Below are 14000 nucleotides of genomic sequence, written 5' to 3' on the forward strand. Positions count from 1 at the left end.
AATATAAACTAATATAAAATTATGTCCTCATCTATGAAATTTAATATGCCATTTTCTTAGTATAAATTTATTTCTAGAGCATGTATTATTAATGTGGATCTTTGTAGAAAAAAATTGTGGTACAATGTTTATTATTACATACCCTTATTTTTTTAAATTGTCTTATCTTTCATATAACTTTTTGCTGATGTCATCATGTGTAATAACATGATTTTTTAAAATTTTAATTTAGAAAAAATATATTCCTCTTGTATAAATGAGAAAACTAAAGGAAAAGAGTATCGAAAGGAAAACATTATAGAAATATCAGAATTTAGAATCCCAATTCTTAAGATTTTTTATTTTCTGACTACTTCAAATAATATCGTTTGCCTTTCTCATTATTCATGGGTCTTCCAAATATAGTGTCTGGCCTTAAAAGTTGTAACACAAAATCTTCTGTCTGAAATGTAGTACAACTGAATGAAATTTAAAACCTTCACATAATATATGTCATATAGAACTCTCATAAAATATCAGTATGATGTGATAACAAAGGTCAGAACAAATGGAAGAAAAACTAATGTATGATTTCTGAAAACCTTATCCTGGGAAATGAGAAACAGACTATAATTATTTACTTAAATCTACATTACGCAAAAGTATCTTTGATGTGAAAAAATACTCAGTGTTGTTCATTCGATGTTTTATATGTTTTGGTAAAACATTTTGTGTTCACTCTTTTAAATATTCCAAGACACACTCACTGGCTAGAATCAATGGGAGAGAAAGAGGTGACTCTATAACTAATATAATGTTAAGGAAACTGCACATATCTTGGTATGTTTCTGATAGTGCATAATTCCAGAAAATGTCTTAAGCATTGCATAATTGTTAGAAACATGAAATCTGCAGCCAGCAAGCATGAGTTCCACATCTGACCCTACTCTTTCCAGTTGTGAGAACTTATTTGTATTTTAAACTACTGAATTTCAGGATGCCTCTGTTTATTCCTGTTTCGTTATTTTTTAAGTTGACAGTAGTTGTACATATTCATGGGGTACATAGTGATATTTCAATACATATAACATATACTGATCAGATCAGGGTTATTAGCACACCCATCATCTCAAACATTTAGCATTTCTTTGTATTGGGAACATTCAATATCCTCCTCCTACCTATTTGAAGTTCTATAATATTGTTAAGTATAGTCATCCTACAGTGCTATAGAAGCTATAACTTATTTCTCCTGTCTAGCTGTAATTTTGTATCCTTTAACAAATCTCTCCCTATCTTCCCCAGCCTCTAGTATCCTTTGTTCCATTTTTTACTTCTTCCTCATGTTTTAAAGGGAAATGATTACAGTATCTATTTCATTAGGTTGCTATAAGGAATAAATGGTTTCATAGCTCTTAAAATAGTGCTTGACAAAAGTAGGTACTATTTGTAGATTTTTATTTAAAAAAAGTAGATACTGTGTGTTATTATTATGACTAATCTTCTCCCAAAAATATGTTTGGTAAATCATTTCATAAATTTGTTTATTCTTAATTTATTTTGAATTAGAATCATTTGTATAACAAGTTGGTATATTGCTGAGCACATCTGTAAAGTAAGACCTGAATATGGATTTGATAATTGAAGTTGACACTCATCATAGAGATTTATGAAATATTGTGCGCTTGATTGCAGTAGGACAACTTACTATGGGGAAGGAATCTTATAAGTATCTTGCCTGGCCAGTATACATGGAAGTTGGTACACATGGAAGATATACCATATGTATATATCCCGATATTGATAATGTTACTTTCCAAAAGTGGAGGCACTGCAAATATGATGAGAATGTGACTAGAGCACGCACTTGTTTGTTCTTTCTGTCCAGCATTAATTTCCCCCTTATTCCAGTAATAGTAACTCAACAACTCTGCTCTTTGTCATTTCCTGGTGTTTTTTTTTTTCTTTTCTTTCTTTTTTTTTTTTTTTTTGAGACTGAGTTTCACTCTGTTGCCCAGGCTGGAGTGCAGTGGCATGATCTTGGCTTACTGCAAACTCCGTCTCCTGGGTTCAAGCGATTCTCCTGCCTCAGCCTCCCCAGTAGCTGGGATTGCAGGTGCCCATCACCATGCCCGGCTAATTTTTTCTATTTTTAGTAGAGATCGGGTTTCGTCATGTTGGCCAGGCTGGTCTTGATCTCCTGGCCTCAAGCAATCTGCCTGCTTCGGCCTCCCAAAGTGCTGGGATTACAGGCATGAGCCACCGGGACTTGTCTGTCGTTCCTTCCTTCCTTCCTTCCTTCCTTCCTTCCTTCCTTCCTTCCTGTCTGTCTTTCTTTCTTTCTTTCTTTCTTTCTTTCTTTCTTTCTTTCTTTCTTTCTTTCTTTCTTTCTTTCTTTCTTTCTTTCTTCCTCTCCTTCCTTCCTTCCTTCCTTTCTCTCTCTCTCTCTCTCTCTCTCTCTCTCTCTCTCTCTCTCTTTCTTTCTTTGTCTTGCTCTATCTCCCAGGCTGGAGTGCAGTGGTGTGATTATAGCTCACTGCAGCCTCAAATGCCTGGTCTCAAGGGATCCTCCTGCCCTGATCTCCCAAAATGCTGGGATTACAAGCAAAAGCAACCTTCCCAGCTCCAACTCCACTTTTGAGAAATGCTTCTGTACCACAATGATAACCCTGACTACTCATAGGTTTCAAGTGAGGACTCTTCCGTGTTTCAAGGCTACAGCATGTGGCTTAGGAGAGGCCAATCAAAGACGACATTACCCTGGACAGAGTAATTACTTCAGGATGGGCATGTGACCCACCAGGTGTCAGTGAGATGCAATGAGTTTCTCTGAGTCTTTCTTCCCACTGAATTGAGGTCTGGAAGGTTGGGAGGCTAGAGCTGCTACAGCATCTAGCTGTAGGGAAGCTATGGCTAAGAGAAGAATCTTTAGGAAACTTATCACTATGAAAGTCAGAACAAAAGGATACAGCATAACTATGAGCTGGTAACATCAGCTGAGCTCTTGAATCATCATATGCCTAAGACTAGCCCTGGACAAACCATGAACCAATAAACTCCTGTCTTTATTTATTTTTTACTTCAATTAGTTTGAGACATCTTTTTCTCTTACAATCAAAAGTTATCTGCTAAAGTGACTAAAATATTATTTTGGGCTACATCTTCCCCTTGCTCATTTCCAACAAACACATTTTCTTCTTTTCTCCAAATCCTTTATTTTAGATTCAGCGGGTACCTGTGCAGGTTTGTTATGATGGTATATTGCATGATGCCAAAGTTTGAGGGTACGATTGAACCCACCACCCAGGTAGCAAGCATAGTACCCAATAGGTAGTTTTTCAACACTTGCTTCCCCCACCCTATACCCCCTTATAGTCCACAGTGTCTCTTGTTCCCATGTTTATGTCCATGTGTACCCAATGTTTAGCTCCCACTTATAAGTGAGAAGATGTGGTATTTTGTTTTCTGTTTTTGCCCAACAAATACATTTTCCAATGAAAATGATGAAGCCAGAAAGTATGAAATAGATTGATTTAACAATTAGAACTGTTCTAATTATAATTGATACCGGTGCCTGTTTTCTTTTTATGATTGAGTAATGATCACAGATTTTTGCTATCAGATTTTGAGTTTGAATCCTGCCTGTATGATCTTAGGAGACTTTTCCTAATCTCAGTGTATGTCCTTACTTCAGTTTGCAAATAAGGATAATGAAAGCATTTATCCAATAGGGTTGTGTGGAGGATGAAATAATACAGGGCAAATGTCTTAGCCAAGTGACTGGCACTTAGTAAGTCCTCAAATCTTCACTATGATATTAATTGAAAGCCTAGCATTCACAATCTCACTGGTTTATCAGTTCTTTTTTCTGGTTGCTTTTTAGTGACTTAAATCAGAGGTAAATAAGATTGGTGTCTCACTGGGTTAATATTTTTTCTGGAGAGAGTTAACTTGTGTGGCACAGGCCATCTCTTTATTGAATTAGCAAAGAACTACATTGGATTTAAGATTATCTGGGGCTGAGGCTAATATCAAATCCTACTCTATGTTTGTAGTTCCTTGGCTACAAGCCTACATATGGTAATTGCTGTTTAATATGAATTTTTATTTTTAACCCTTACATATAGTAAGGGTTAATTGCTATTTAATATGAGTTTTTATTTTTAACCCTTCCCTATTTATAGTCATGCTTTGCTTAAGGACCAAGATATATTCTGAGAAATGTGTCATTAGGTGATTTTTGTCATTGTGTGTACCTCATAGAGTGTACGTAAAACCTAGATGGTAGAGCCTATTACACAACTAGGCTACATGGTATAGCCTATTGTTCCTAGGCTACAAACCTATACTGGATGTTACTGTACTGAATACTACAGGCAATTGTAATGCAATGGTATTTGTGTATCTAAACATGTCTAAACATAGACAAGGTACAGTAAAAAATATGGTATTATAATCTTATGCGACCACTGTCATATATGTGATCTGTCATTGACCAAAAATGCCATTAAGCAGTGCACTACTGTACTTTCTCTTTACTTTAAAGTTGAATTCTTTATATGGGTTGAATGACTTTCTGACATAGCAAATAAAAAGCATGAGGAGAAGCATTATCTGTTAACAAAATTAACACTTAAAATCAGCAAAGTTTTAATGTTTCGTTCCAAGAAAAGCCTGTGGAAGATCGGTTCCACAACTGAGAGCTTTGGGCTGCTTCAGACATATGTCTGTGTGTACGCTGTGAAGGTGTTTCTCTTCACAGTTCCCCGCCCTCTAGTGGTAGTTACAATAATGCCATTTTGTAGTCCCTGTACAGGAAATGCCTCTTCTTACTTCAGTTACCAGAATCCTTTTACAGGAAGTTAGGTGTGGTCTTTGAAGGAGAATTTAAAAAAAAAAAAAAAAAAAAAAAAAAAAGATTTTTTTTTTTTTAAAAGCATGATGGAATTTTAGCTGCAGTCTTCTTGGTGCCAGCTTATCAATCCCAAACTCTGGGTGTAAAAGATTCTACAGGGGTAATGTTTTAATATTCTTATTATGCTTATTCTCTGTGATGCTTCTCTACCTTTACAGTAGTAGAATCCTTGGGGAAATCTGCAGAGGGACCACTTTCATTTTGAAGCTGCTGGCTGCATGTTTTAGCATGTCTCTTCTATTAGAGAATCCAGGCATGGCAGTTTCCTCCCCCAGTGTGCAAGGACCATCTTCATGCCTATGTCTGTCGCTAGGCATGAGGGTCTCTAGGAATGGGTGAAAAAAATGAGGGATGTTTTGGAGGCACTATAATACTGGGGAGGGCAGTCTGCTAGCTGGTAGCTGAAAGGTCCTGGTTTACTTCAACATTTTTTTTAAATAAAACTGTGCAGTAGTTTTTGTTATTTTAGGTTTCCCTCTGTTTTATCTGGTGTATGCTGCAGAAGTGAACTGCATAACACATTTCACTCTTAGAAAATGCATTTCATATATTTAAATGACAACTCTGACTCCTATAGTATGGGGGTGAAATAGATTGATTTTTTGAAAAGATGGAAAAAATAGATTAAGTGGCATTTAGGAGTCAAGATGTTGATTGTATTGTTTCAAATAGCATAGAAACTCCTGCCACTGGTTCAGAGGTAACATTTGGAATGACTGATGTGCTCTTTTGAGTTATCTACTTTAGTCTAGTGAAATATGATTTGAATACCAGTAAAAATCTATTTAGGTTATTGCAAAGACTCATATAATAAGAGTTTGCTTGAAAAGATAAACTATCATAAACTTATTATTTTTTCTCAAGTCCAAATTCTGATATGGACACTAAGACTGTGAGGCTACGTTTTTGTGAAATGGGCATAATTTGAGGAAATTGGCTATCTCTACAGTATTTCCTAAGGTACTGCAAATGTGTTAATTTAAGAAGCAATTACACTAGCTAGCAGCAGGTTGCTAAGCCAGGGGGTCCGAGCTACAGACCTCTGATGTGGATGACTTCCTGCCCGGTTTGGCAGGAGCTGGGTCCCTTCCTGTGCAGCTTCCGAGCAGTTGCAAACACAACCAGGCATCTTCTGCTCCTTCCCACTCCCTTTCTTTCAAGCAGGATCTACCTATGTTTCCATAGCCTGGCATTTTAGGATTTCCAGAGATTTTTACCCAGTGAATTGACTTGGAATAAACTCTTAAATGTGATAAAGTGAGCCAAAGGGCACGTGCAAAGACTTGGAGAGATATGTGCAAGATCCTCAGCTCAGGTTCTACAATTTAGTGTGATGTTTCATCTCTTGTTTTGGATCTCTGCTATTTTTTCAGAAAGAATGCTGAAAAAGATGGCTGCCAAAATATTCACACAAGTGAAACAGCAGGCACAAACCAGTATCCTCCATTTCTGAGCTCTGAATTGCATATTTTCCCACAAGTAGCACAATCACTTAAAACATTTTGGGAGTGGGAGATTAGATTACCTCATAGACACCTACTGAATGTGAGAGATAGATCTCCATGCGAGCAAATGGATGCACATATGAGATTCCCTGAATACCAAATACAGCTTTTTTGAAAATATTATAGCTATCTGGGTTTCTATGCTGTATCTCAGTGCTCAGTGTCATGTAACTGACACAATCACCTTTTGTTCTAATGGTCATTGCTTTTTTTCCCTCCCTGTTTCTGTAGCACTTTCTTATGCAAGGAGCTAAACAGTGATTAAAGGAGCAGGATGAAAAGATGGCACAGTCAGTGCTGGTACCGCCAGGACCTGACAGCTTCCGCTTCTTTACCAGGGAATCCCTTGCTGCTATTGAACAACGCATTGCAGAAGAGAAAGCTAAGAGACCCAAACAGGAACGCAAGGATGAGGATGATGAAAATGGCCCAAAGCCAAACAGTGACTTGGAAGCAGGAAAATCTCTTCCATTTATTTATGGAGACATTCCTCCAGAGATGGTGTCAGTGCCCCTGGAGGATCTGGACCCCTTCTATATCAATAAGAAAGTGAGTTCTTAGTCAAGTTGCCTTCACTGCCTATTTACTAATTGGTTCTGGGCTAGTCCCAGGGATGATGGTGAAGAAGGCTTGCCTCCTTCCCTCTGTCTAAAGTATCACTAAGATGCTGGATGGGCCTGACCGTGTAATGGACCAATGATCCTAGAAGTCTTTTGGAAGCACTCATTTGAACCTGCATTTGTGAGACAGGCAGAGAACTGGTGAGGCATCCTCCAGCGTGGGAATTAAGGAAGGACAAAAGCCTATTCACCTTCTTGAATACAAATTATATGCTTAAACCAGTGTAAATTGACCCTGATTCCCTAATAATGTTGAGAAGCAAAAACTCTAAACTAGGAGTCTATTTAAATTTTATTTTTTATATTTGCAGGAGTAGTATCTAAATTCCTCTTTATAGTCTCTAGCTCTCCATAAGTCACTTTGATCTTCAGTGGGTTTAATTATTCCTTTATACCATACTTTCTCCTTTCTATTGCTCTCCACAGAAGGAATAATAGCAGGTGACTTGTAGGTGCCAAATAAGATTCTGAGCAAAGAACACACCTGGAAAACCTTGAAGTTCTCATGAGAAAATTTTCTAACCAAAAAAAAATCAAAGCCTCAATTTTGTGCTTTATGTGAATTATAAATGCGGTTTTAAAATACTTACATTAAAACTTGATAAAGATGCTAAGAATTCCTATGGCATTGATCACAAATTTTCTTAATAATCCTCATGTCATTTATCAAATTTAGGAAAGTTTATAATGCTCAGAAAAAAAAGCATCTATCTTCATGTCATATGATGGTAATTATTATGTTATACACTATTTTACAGGGCAATATTTATAAATAACGGTTTTACTTTTCTCTTAAAATATTCTTAATATATATTCTAAGTTTTGTTTTATGTGTTGTGTTTTCTTTTTCAGACGTTTATAGTATTGAATAAAGGGAAAGCAATCTCTCGATTCAGTGCCACCCCTGCCCTTTACATTTTAACTCCCTTCAACCCTATTAGAAAATTAGCTATTAAGATTTTGGTACATTCATATCCTTTTTCAAATAGTCACTTAATATGATTTTCTTCTTTGACCAAGTTATTGAGCTACACATTTTCCAAAATATCTGTGGTTGGCAATGTTATGTGTTCTTTCTTTTTCTTTCCTTTTACTCAATCGTTAGCATGTTGCAAAATGAGATCACAGGTAAGTGAATTACTTTTCCCCGTCTTCTAAGTGTTTCTTCTCTACCCAACTCACTATTACTTCTTTCTTCTCTTTTCTTCTCCCTTATGAATTGCTTGCCACATCCCAAGCCTTTCTCATTAATTTTGACCGTATTACCAGACTTTCCTCCTGTAAGTCTTCAATTTACAATGTTAGGTAAGGGAGTAAACTCCATTAGCTAATTTTCTTTACTGCTTTTACATTTGGAAAATAAATATACATAATCTAAATTACAATTTTGTATGTTTTTGGTCTGAATTTTATGACTTTCTTCTATTTTAGCATTTAAAAGCTTTGAGTTAGTAAGCGTTTACAATTGTGTCTGTAGGTATAACACCATTTCAAATACTTTTCCAAATTTGTTTCGCAACAGCCTTCTTATTGATCTTTTGCTTTCTATTCTTTTCCTTTCTTTTTCTTTTTATCACTTGTTCCTATGTTTTATTGAAGTCACAAGTCTTGCTACAATTATCCCTCTCCAAAGGATTAATGTCTATCTATCCATATACATTCTCATTTTATTTTTTATACTCCTTATTGAAGCACCTGCTTTCCAAAAATGAGATTGATGACATCTTGGTAGGAGATGGCAATTTGATTGATTCCTTGAAATTAAATAGAGTAGTTGGAAATGAGAGATTTTATTCTAGGCCATAAACAAGTCTTGTTGACAGCCAGTCTTGGGAATGCCAATGAAGCAAAGGCTTGGAAGACTGAAGCTGTGTGGGGCAGGGGCATTTACACGAAGAACACAGAAGTCATGGGAGGAGGAGTGATACGCTTCAGGAATCAGAGGTAAGGCAGGGGAACTGAAATTAAGCAAATCCTCAGATTAGGACAGCATGTTATTTCTTCTTCAGAAAGAATCGTGGCTTGGAATTCCATAATGTGGTTAGCCCAGGGCCTGGTATTAAGGCTTTCAGTATAAATATTCTCCACCTTTAGCAGGCCTAGAAAATATTTGAATTAGATAAGGTATGGAACTAAATTAAGTAGGGAATTCAGGAAATGGGATAAACCTGGTACAGGGTACTTATGTCATTTCTGGGTGGAGGGGATGTAAAGCATGTCCCTAGACTTGCCTCCCAGTATGGCAAATGTTGTCTTTAGAAGTGTAACATTCTGTAAAGTCTCCTTTTAACCTCTAGGTTGGTCCTCTTCCCCAGTTTAGGTGGATATCAACATCTTTTATTTGATGTTTATGTTTCATGTTTTAAGATGTCCTAGTTTCTTGGCATTACCTTAAGCAATAATGTTTTCTTACCTCTCTCTGTTTTCCAAATAAGAGAACCCAGTAGCATGTGGAGAAAAAGATGTCTTTGAGTTAGCATTAGAAATAAATAATAAAGTTGGAATTTATATTTGGGTCTCATGATTATAAATTATGATCTATTATTATGTTTCAAGCATTTGTAATCTGTGCAGTGAATAAATATCTGCATAAACTATTCATTATATTTTAAAATAATTGTATGTTCCTTATGCAAACGTAATTTATATATAAAATTACGTGGAAAATTCTAGCCTAGAACTAGACTTCTGTTCCTAGTAGACATTGGGAAAATATTCATTAAATAAATAAGTGACTAGTAAGTCAGAGATTAGAGAATCAGATACAAAACAAGTGAAAAAATAAGTTTGAATGGATCAGAAAAAATCTTTCTTGTCGTGTATCTGAATGATGAGATGGAGTTAAGAAAACCCAATATATTTGTTTTTTACAAAAGCAGATTTTTGTTTTAAAACTTTTGTAATAGACCATGGAAAATCTCATGAAAACTATTGTCCCCACTTGAAAAAAAAACTCCTAGGAGATTATGAATCCCCATTTAAAACTCCCTGGAAAAGAGACTCCTGGTGGTAGAGGGTAAGGGCAGTTTAAGAAATTCTGATCAGAGAATATGAGTACTAAGGACACAGTTTGTGCCAGGACCTCTCTAGATATCCAGATACAACTTGAATCTGTGGGCTTGTATTTGCTTCCTCGGGGAAAGAACTCACCCTCCAGAGGCTGAAGTCATTGGGAGGCCTGAGGAGATGCAGGTTGAAATGTGAAGCCAGCCAGGCAAATCTATTAAGGTATGCCAAGTTGAGCTGTTGATTCTCTGAGAAGTTTACAGATGACTTAGAGTCACAAATTTATTCCAATGTAGAAAATTAGATTTTAAAAAGTCTCTAATTTCCTGACTTAAAGTGTTATATTTCAGATGTCTCACCTTGGAGCAGAGATATAACAAAAGGCAGTGAGGCTAATAGTCTAAGATACATGAATCCTTCCATGTTTTGGTGATGCTGGTGCAATTGATCAAATAGCCCAGTAAACTTAGAGGTATATAGATGCTGTAGTTAGTAACTGATTTTCACAATAATTTTGTCCTTTATTCCTCTTGTTGCAAACCCTAGACTTAAATCCTGATTTTCTGACTTCAAGTACAGTGTCCTTTACTGTAAGTTAAAAATGCTTGGAGAGATGGTCATGGTTGTTTGGCCACAGTTGGGAGGTCATTTTATATTTATTACCACTAGTTTATAAACCAACAAGAAGCCATTCATGTTAAATAAGTTTGTATTTTAAACTTGGACTAATACCTCTATTTCAAACAAAAACCTTGACTTGTTTCTCAAAGAGCTGCTATCTATTAGGAGCTATTGTGTATCAAATTAGCTTTTTTAAAAATTTATTTTGGCTGAATGAGAAATTATGCTTGTGATATTTTTACCAGGGTGCATTCTGAAAACTGAAAATTCTTTTGATGTGCCTAGTGTCTTATTTGATATTTAAATAAAACATGATTTATTTCCTAGATAACAAACAAGTTAAAAATAATCTATGTTCCTAAAGTTCCCTACCAAGGTTTTAAATGTGTTTCCTGTCAGCTTTTATTATTTTAAGTTAATATATGCACACTCCTCTAATTTATTTTGCATTTGTTACTCATTTGTTCATTTGCAAGTACTTACTGAGTATCTACCATGTGGTAGATATTCTTGTAAGCATTGGGATGCAACATTGAACAAAATGAAGTTCCTACTCTCATGTAGTTACATTCATGTGAGTGTGTGTGTGTGTTTGGAAGAAGAAAGACAATAAACGAATACCTCGATTGGGAGCTAGTGATAAGTGTTACTAAGAAAAATAAATTAGTGTCAAAGGGAGGAGTGACAAGGTGTTGTTTTAGATTGTATGGCCAGTAAAATCCTTTCTGAAAAGGTACCAGTTGAGCAGAGATCCGAAGGAAGCAAAAGAGTGAGATATGGGAATCTAGGGATAAAGTCAGTTCAAGGAGAACAGCAAGTATGGAGGTAAAGTCTGAAAGTGGGGGTGCAACTAGTATGTTTAAGAATCAGCAAGGAGACCTGAGTGGCTGGAGCAGAGTGGGAAAGGCAGGAAGTGAGGGGATGACATCAGTGGGAGTGAAGGTCAGGGGCTAAAGTTGTAGGCGAGGTGCAGTGGGTCATTGTGAGGACACCACATTTACTCTGAATGAGACTCCAGGAGGGTTTTCAGTAGCAGGATATCATGACCTTACTCACATATTTAAAAGATCCCTCTGGCTGCTTCATGGAGAATAGACTGCATAAGGGGAAAGAGTGGAAGCAAGGAGACTGGGACCGACTGTCATTATGAAGGCAAGAGAGCATGGTGGCTTGGAGTATGGTGGAAACAATGAGGATGGTAAAATGTCATCAAATTTTGAGGTATTTTGCAGAAGAGCTGACAGGATTTGCTGAGCAATTGGTTGTGGTGTATAGGAGGAAGGCAGGGACTAAGGATGATTCCAAGCATTTAGTCTGGTCAAGAAAGAAAAATGGAGTTGTGTTGACTGAGCTTGGGGCAACTTGAGCGAACCAATTTGGTGGGTAAGATCAAGATCTTGGTTTTGAACATGTTATGTTTGAGACACCTATTAGACATCATTGGAGGAGTTGAGGAGTTAGGTGGCTGTGCAAATCTGGAGTTCAGAAAAGGGCTGGGCTGGAGGTGTTCAACTTTGGGAGCTGTCAGTGTACAGCTGGTATTTAAAGTCATGACATGGGACTAGGCTGCCAAAGAGCTGAGACCCTCCCTCCAAATCACACTAGTAATGCTGAACTACCTATCATTTGAAAATGGTAGGAAAATGGAAAACATAGGTTTTGGTATCAGAAAACGTAGATTCAAACCCTATCTCTAAAATTTACTTTTTAGCTATATGACCTTAGTCCGAGTTACTCCAATTCTTTCGAATCTCAGTTTCTCTATCTGTAAAATTATAATCACAGCTTAGACATTAATAATGATAAAATGTATGACAAGTATCTAGCACCAGATCCCATGCTAGTACTTAGTAGGTACTCAGTAAAGGATATCTATGACAGTAATAGGTAAAATTCTAGCAGCAACTGCTGTAAGATTAGCAAAAAGGAAACTCTCATATTGCTTAAGGAATTGCACAAAGAACTTTATAGAAATCCCTACTCTGACTCTGCAAACAAAATCTTTATATAGCACCAGAGTTTAGACCTGCAAGTGTCCCAAACAATGTGGTCAGTTCTGTCTCATTTTGTAGATGAGTTCACTGAAACCCAGAGATATTTAGTTTTTTCTAAGGCTACATTTTCTATCAGTGGCAGAGCTAAAACTTCAGACCAGGTTTTTTGATTCTTGGCTCTTTGCATTTTGCATCCAATAGAAAACAAATGATTTTTAAACCCTCGGATTTAATATACTTGGGACATTGCCAGTGTTCTTGTTTTATGCATTTCAAAGGTGCTTCTTAGTTGCTCCAACTTACTAATTCATTAAATAGTGTCCATACTGAGATATAAAATATCATGGTTTTCCATGAAAAGAAATATACAGGTTTATATGAAAGCAGATGACACAACAATTTCTCTTTCTTTTGTTTTCAATGCTCATATGTTATCATTTAGTTATCCACTGGCAAATAGGAGTTTGTTCATATTAAAATTAAAGAATCCAATATTTTATACTGTATATGTGACATTTACTCGATTTTTCTGCTGGCTCAGAAATATGCACTGGTATGCAGAAAAAGACCTATTCTTTTCTACTTCAAATTATCCATTTTTACATTAGAAAACCTCTAACATCAGGCTATCTTCTACTTCTAGTTTATATATAGGTTAAAAACTTCTCTGCAACTTCTCTGGATATTATACATTATTACAAAGTCTCTGAACAGAGCATAATGTCTTTTCCTTCCTATAGAATAACAAAGAAATGTCCTATAATTTTATACTCAATAAATGAGTTATTAATGGTAAGAAACCAATAATTATTATCTTAGTGGATAATGACTGTATACTGTAAGAAAAGTATTATCCACATTTATATGAGAAAACTGAGCCTCAAAGAATTAAACAAATTGCTGAAGCCCACGTGGCTGGTAAGGGATGTATCTGACCATGGTTCATTGCTCTAAATCTCATGGTGCTTCATCCTTGCTCCACGGAGACAGGGGTGGGCGTGCCAGTGTTATGATGATCCAGGCTCCATGTCAAGGGCTACTTAAACAATTTTCACTAAAAACTTGAAGAAGTGTTTCTTCATAATATACACAAAGGAAATATTTTACATTTGCCAACTCGTAGGTTAGTATCAATCAACAGGTTAACCCACTTTTATTTATACCTGGCATAAAGAAATTAATAGATTAAAAAACATCTTTGTCCCCTCATATTATAAAAGGTTTATCTGCCTCTATTTTATTTTACATTGCAAAGTTCTTAAAGCAATATTGTTCCAGGATACATTGTTCTTTTGAAAAATGTACTCTATGACTTGGATTATACATTTAAAAAATAATATAGGATGTATGCATTTTGCTA

The 14000-nt window shown here is 36.1% G+C and overlaps 1 protein-coding gene across 4 annotated transcripts in view; it reads left to right on the plus strand.

Annotated features, from left to right (window-relative positions):
• SCN2A (sodium voltage-gated channel alpha subunit 2) overlaps positions 1–14000 on the plus strand; it is a 153315-nt gene that overhangs the window by 49810 nt on the left and 89505 nt on the right. For 3 of the 4 annotated variants that reach the window (XM_054679914.1, XM_054679913.1, XM_054679916.2), the window contains exons 2-3: positions 6631–6948; positions 7872–7989. In XM_054679914.1, coding sequence (XP_054535889.1) covers positions 6682–6948; positions 7872–7989 — 385 coding nt within the window. In that variant the 5' untranslated portion in view covers positions 6631–6681. Of the gene's footprint in view, positions 1–4894; positions 4995–6630; positions 6949–7871; positions 7990–14000 lie in introns of those variants that run through there. The other variant, XM_054679915.2, reaches the window with a different exon arrangement.

The sequence above is a fragment of the Pan troglodytes genome, chromosome 13 (assembly GCF_028858775.2).
Source record: "Pan troglodytes isolate AG18354 chromosome 13, NHGRI_mPanTro3-v2.0_pri, whole genome shotgun sequence".
NCBI lineage: Eukaryota > Metazoa > Chordata > Mammalia > Primates > Hominidae > Pan > Pan troglodytes.